General features: G+C 36.5%; 1 protein-coding gene across 2 annotated transcripts in view; it reads left to right on the forward strand.

The window, feature by feature from the left end:
- The window catches only part of rabep1 (rabaptin, RAB GTPase binding effector protein 1), a 29398-nt gene that overhangs the window by 16569 nt on the left and 5997 nt on the right, over positions 1-6832 (forward strand). The window contains exons 13-16 of one of the 2 annotated variants that reach the window (XM_032534487.1): positions 655-795; positions 3645-3834; positions 4580-4591; positions 6526-6581. In XM_032534487.1, the coding sequence (XP_032390378.1) occupies positions 655-795; positions 3645-3834; positions 4580-4591; positions 6526-6581 (399 nt within the window). The remainder of the gene's footprint in view (positions 1-654; positions 796-3644; positions 3835-4579; positions 4592-6525; positions 6582-6832) is intronic. The other variant, XM_032534488.1, reaches the window with a different exon arrangement.

Genomic DNA, 6832 nt, shown 5'->3' on the forward strand with positions numbered 1-6832 from the left:
GCGCTTGGGAGCGCTTTAAAACCTATTTTATACAGTCTATGTTTAAAACTCACTGAAAAAAAGTAGAAGCGTCTGTGATGCAGTCGGCTCGTAAAAGTAAAGGAGAATCAGAGTAAAAAAAAAAGTTATTCAAAAATAAAATCGTGAACATGTTGAATCAAGATTGCGATTTTCTAACAATTAATGCTGCATGCCTAGTAGAAACCCAAAATACAAATATTAACCTGAAAATGAGCATGATATGGGACATTTTAAAGGCTATATAATCAAGATTCACTTTTGCTTTGAGAGTTCAAGGTGACATCTTTGATTGTCTTATTTTGTCCAACCAACATTCCCAAACCCAAAGATATTTAATTTAGAAATAATAAGTACATCCACCGATGTGCCTTCAAAGTCTTTGCAGACAAAGTTGTCTGCCGGAAAAATAGGACATTTCTGTTTCTGCATGTGGCTTTGATCTAAAGAAATATGGGTTTAATATTGTCATGAATTCAGTCATAATGTTACACAGAGCAGAATGATGGCCCTGCAGAGAGAATCAGATGGCTGGTGAGTCACTCATCAGGGAAGTGCTGCTGGTTCCACATAAGACAAGTGAAAGAAGCTTATACACAATTAGATCAAGTGATTTATATTGTTTATGTGTTTCAGGTGGTGCTGGTGAAGTCGAGGGAGCAGGTGGCAGATGAACTTAGCCGACTGCAGAGAGACAACGAGAGCCTGCAGGGAAAACACAGGCTGCACGTAGAACTGCAGCAACAGGAGGACTTCCAGATGCCCAACACTGTGCAAGTACGTGAAGCCCACACTCAACGTAGGCACTAGTAGGAGGGCTGAGCTCCAAAACTGTCAAGTACTGCTTAGTCTTTTTCTTTTCTTTTTTAATTCTTCAGTCCAATAGTTTCAAATTTGAATAAAACAAATTGCCAATACTAGATTGTATTTTATTTTGTTGTATTAAATTAAGACCCCTGGCTTCATGATAGACATTACATAGACCACCGAGAGCGGTGCACAGATGTGGAGCCCAGGACAGCTGACCAATCAGAACAGACTGGGCTCTTTCAGAAGGAGGGTCTTAAAGAGACAGGCGCTATAACAGAGCATCTGAGACATAGGGTGAATACAGGTGCAGCAGCCATGGGCAATATGAGAAAAACTGTGTTGTTTTTAACATTAAAGCATGTAAAGCATGTTCTAGTAGAAAAACAAATACAACTATGAACTTGAAAATGGGAATGATAGGTCCTCTTTGAAACTGTCACAGTGTGAGCAGTGGTTTCCCCATGCATGCCACATAGAGAGTAGGGACACCAAATTAAAGAAAGACATTCCCTGCACTGTAGCTAGTTTGTTTGTTTGTAGCTATTGTGTTTGTAGGAGATCACGGGAGTTGGTCTGACAACAATCATTGTCTATTTATACACCTGTGCACCTGCATGGCGGAAGCTGGAGAGGCTGTGATCGAGTTGGGGTCAGGCAGCTTGCGGATAGTGAGGAGATGTTTGTTGTATGTGACAAGAAATGTTGTAGCCTAAAACACGCAACATTGTTTAGAGCACCTTTAATGGTAAAAGCTTGACTCACCTGAACTCAACCGCGATACCCCATCCTCCTTTTCCATTGCAGATTAGTAGCGCCTCGTGCGTGAGGCAAGCGTGGCTGGTCATCATAGCAGGGAACTGCCATGACCTAACGCGACACACACACACACACAACGTTGAAGGCGTGTTGTTTTAGATTCTCGTCATATGGCTGTTGCCAGAAGAAGACAAAATAGTTTCAAAAAAAGCTGGAGGCAGAAAAAAAAAACGCTTTCTCAGCTATTTAAACACAGCGGGTTTGTTCAGGACACCCCCGTCTGTCACTAGCAATGATGAGGCAATGAATAGAGACAATTCTCTCAGACCAATCAGTAGTCTGCAGGTTTTCACGTCACCTTTTGGTATTGCAAAAACAAAAAAGGAAAACAAATAAAGGCGAGTAGAGTATGTACCATCTAATGGAAAAACGCCATAAATGTAGCAACTTCTTTGAAACCTCCATATGCCACTGAGAGTCTGAGTCGATTAACAATCAACACCTGTGTGATGCTTAGTTTGAATGATCGTGTTCCACTCCATGATATGCGTTTGAAGATTTATTGTCCATTTGAAAACAAGAAAAAATGCCAAAATGCCAGGAACCCAAGCTCCCCCCCTCTCTAGCCTCTGCCATGGTGGTGCACAGATGCATAAAAAGACAGTGATTATTGTCAGACCAACCCCCGCTCATTTTCAGTGAGTAACTGAACCACTGCTCATTTTGAACTTTCTGACAAGGTGAGAATATCACTTTATTTTTTATTTTTACAACTGTGCTCTCAAAGACACACATCATCCTCCCACACTGTCACTCTTAGCCTCTTGCTAAATTATTCTCTGGCGGTATATCTGGCAGAGTGGGCTCGGGCTTTAGTGGAGGTGGAGTAACACTGATGATCCGATGACATCCTCAACTTGTTGGTGGTTGAAACAAGCTGCTCACATAACATTTAAATTATTACAGGGCATTGTAACTTTTCAACATTCATATATATATTTATTTTTTAAATACTAGAATTTGAATAATATCTGGATCAGATATTCTTACTGTATATCCGTTACTATATTTGTGTGTAAAATATTTCCTAATGTATTTGTTACTTCTAGTTAATTTTTTTAAACTAGTGATTCACTAAATGGTGTTGCATCATTTAAAACTTAATTAACAACTTAGCTGCAACTGTATACAACTACCTATCCTTGGTATGTTTTTTTTTTTTCGTGGATGGAGAAATATGTGTTTTAGAATTATTAGTATTCAACATACAACTCGTTGTGTCAGGGCTGGCCTTATTCAAATGAATCTGTGGGCTGTGTTTTATTTACACTGGGATAAAATAGTCTAAATGCAACCTCTCAATTTAGTAAAGAAGTTATAATTTTTATACAGTGAGAATGTATATATGTGTGTGTGTGTGTGTGTGTATGTATGTATGTATGTATGTATGTGTATATATATATATATATATATATATATATATATATATATATATATATATATATATATATATATATATATATATATATATATATATATATAATAGAAAAATAAATAATACAAATAGTGTAAATAAATTTATACAAGTATTGCAATAAACAACAGTTATCTTAGTTTAGAAGTTTTTTGTATAGATTTAGACATTTTCCAGCTTCATCTTTACCAGACATTTAGATAAGGCAAGGCAGCTTTATTTGTATAGCACATTTCAGCAACAGGGCAATTCAAAGTGCTTTACACAAAATCTGTTAAAAATAAAAGCATTAAGACGATAAAACACAAGAATAAAAGTTACAGTGCAGCATAAGAAATACAAGAGAAGATACAACTGTATGTGTCAAGAGGAAAATTGTTGTAACTGCACTAAAAAGTAGGAAAGAGTGCAAATGTAAACAAAATAGAAACAATTAAAGATAATCAAAAACCAAATGTAAGAAACTCACAGTTCTGTCTGCAAGTTCTTCCTGATTCATTTCCTTTTATCTTAACAAATGGTGCTATATGATGATGATTCCCCCACATTGATGCCTGTAATGTAGTTGTTTTTTTTTCTTCTTCAGGAGCTTCAAGGCGTAGTGCTGCTGTTACGCGAGGACCTGGTGGCGTTACGGACGTCCGCCGATCACATGGAAGAGAAGCTGAAAGCTGAGATTCTGTTTCTGAAGGAGCAGAACCAGGCGGAGCAGTGTCTGAAGGAGAACCTGGAGGAAACTCTGCAGCTGGAGATTGAGGGCTGTAAGGAGGAGATAGGTAAGACTCACATCGTCAAGTGTGTCCAGTTCAATCATGGTAGATAACTAAACATTCATTTTTAATAAACAATCTCAACAAATAAACAATATTATTGTATATAGTGCTCACCTCCCGAGGTTCTTTATGGTCCCAGAAAAGGTTTTCTAATAAATGGCGTTGAAGGGATAGATTTTTTGAAGTGGGGTTGTATAAGGGTACTTTTCCATAGTCAGTTTATTGCCTACAGTAGATAGCGGTTGGCGTGTTCTCAGTTTGAAGATGCAGGAAGGAGACAAGAAAGTCACACAATAACACAAGAAAATGGCTGAAAAACATTTAGAAAAAGTCTTGTATCCAATCGTGGGCTCATGGAAATTCAATTATTCAAACACAACTATTTTTGATAAACTATTGCTAAACAAAGCTTAGCTTTTCCCATAAAGGAGTTTGTTGTGTGCATCCGAAAAATCTCTGTTAAGCACTAGTTTAGCGAAAATTATTGTGTTTGGAATAAAACGAGCCCACGAATGGACTGATAATACTTTCATATTTCGGACACTCCAATCTCCTTAACGCAATAGAAAGCTTTTTCTTGGACCATACAGAGCCTAATGAAGTGAGTACTAAATACAGTTTATATTGTTTTTCGGTGACCTATCCCTTTCACTTCTGTGGGGATGTTTCCAGCATACTTTTTTTCGTTTTCTTTTTCTGGACATTCCTTAAAATCTCTTCTGTTTCTGCTTTTGTTTCTGTCATTTAGACATCTTGGAAGGTATGACAAACACTTTGAACAAGTTCGTTGTAACTGTGTGTGTGTGTGGGCATAGCTGTCAGACTAATAAATAACTGTAGCGAGTCTACAGCATTAAAAATGTTTTGAAATGTCTTGGAATGGCTAAAATGCGCAATAATAGAAAATTCACCTCGCTGAATGTTGTCCTGCCCCACAGATTGTTCATAACATGTTTCACTGTAGTTATGTCAATTATATTTGTGTGTCCGTTGATAAGTAACACTGTTGTTCTTAGTAAAATGTGTACACTTACCTTACCCAATGTGTGATGAAAGATTTGGCGTCCAAATCGTCTGTTTTTGGTTAATTGTTCTGTCTCGTGCAACATTGGTACAATGTTTAAGATAAGGCTGCCGCTTATAATTATTATTATTATCAATAAAGCCATGATTATTTTTCCAATTAATGTTCAATATTATATTAATATAATATAATATTAATACATTTTAATCAAGCCTATCAATTTCTGTGGTTAAAACAAATGTGAAAAAGCCCATCACAAGTTCTTAGAACACAAAGTAACATCTTCCCAAATATCTACAGGTTTTGAAAAGACTGAATTTAATTTACAAAAATCTTAAATATTTTTACTTGCCTGCTACAAACACTGTCACTACTGCCAGCTACAGCAGCTACGAAGCATATCGTCTCATAATGGGAAAGAATAAGATTCAGAACTTGTGCCCATAAACTAGCTGTCAGGACTTTTGTACAGTTGTAATGTCACAACTGTACTATACACAGTAGGTAGCAAGGGCCGTTACTGTGATTCCTCGGCTGCAGTGACGGTGCAGAGACTCCGAGACACGTTAAAGCATATAACATGTTCTAGTAGAAAACCATAATACAAGTATGAACATGAAAATGAGCAAGTTATGGTACATTTAATTATCTTAAATGAATTCATTATTTTTAATTGGTTAATCCATCCATCCATCCATCCAGCCATTTTATACCACTAATCTGGGTTTAGGTTTCACTAATTAAATTTCATCATTCTAAACTGTTGTTACATACTGGTGAGATTTACTGAAAATTTGACATTATAATAATAGATAATTCTACTACTGGCTTTCCGTCATACTTTCATACTCTAACTGACATTGCTGTAAAACGGGTATTAAATCAAATTCTATGTGGTTAAAAAACGTCCAAAAGAAATGTTGAATTTTACTTGGTGAACCCCGTGGAAGCCTTGTCTTTGGATCTCAGTGATTAGTTATATTATCATTTAAATTAGATATAATATAAAATACGGAAAATATGAAAAGTTTCACGTTTTAGGAGCAGGGTTCAGAGAATATTTGCAATTTTTATGTAACGTGTTGCTTATCAAAATTGTTAAAATCTTTACAACTCTAGTTTAATGCTAGAAAACTAATACGAAAATAGAGTAAAGTGTGATCACAGAAAGTACCCGTTAAAAAACAAACTGAGTCTGTTTTCTTGCTGTTTTTAATTTACAAAGAAAAAGAAAAATGAACAGTAATTGGATTACTTACAGGTTCATCTTTATTTTAGTGTTAGAACATGATCATTCACACATGACAGATATACCGGAGACACAGAGATGACTTTGATACCAGTTCTGATACCAGTGACAAAGGAGCCACGCTCCCAAAAAGATTAATGTAGCCAATAAATGAGTGTTTCACGTTAGTGTTTGTGTCCAACCCCCGCTTGGAGGCTCAGTCAGTCAATTAGCTTTTAGGGTTTATCGTGTAGATCTCTTACTCTGTATTTCACATAAGCCAAACACTCTTTCAGCAAAGCTCTTTGCCTTCACTAAAGGTGCAGCTTTGTTGCATTATTCATGTAATGCCAAATAATGTAAGGATTCAAGAGAGAATAGAGTTTGAGATTCAGATGAGCTCTGTACAGTGTGATCCTCTAATGATGTCTCCCTCCCACAGCATCTTTCTCCAGTCTGAAGACAGAGCTGGAGCGAATAAAGATGGAGAAGGAACAGGTACTTACTCTATGTTATGACGCATTACGTACAAATGAGTCTCTTGCTGTGCTTTCTCTAATGTACATGCGTGTGAAAAGATTGTCAAAAGAACTCATGTTGGTTTTTTAATATTTCTATGTTAAGTGGATCAAATGATTACATGTAGTGGGAAAGGGGTTGCTTGTAGTGAGCAATCACCCAACTCTGTAGTTTTCCCTCTAAGCTCTAAACAATATATCTTTTTTAGCTTGTTGTTTTGGTTTTATGCC

Source organism: Etheostoma spectabile, chromosome 13 (genome assembly GCF_008692095.1).
Source record: "Etheostoma spectabile isolate EspeVRDwgs_2016 chromosome 13, UIUC_Espe_1.0, whole genome shotgun sequence".
NCBI classification, from domain to species: Eukaryota; Metazoa; Chordata; class Actinopteri; order Perciformes; family Percidae; genus Etheostoma; species Etheostoma spectabile.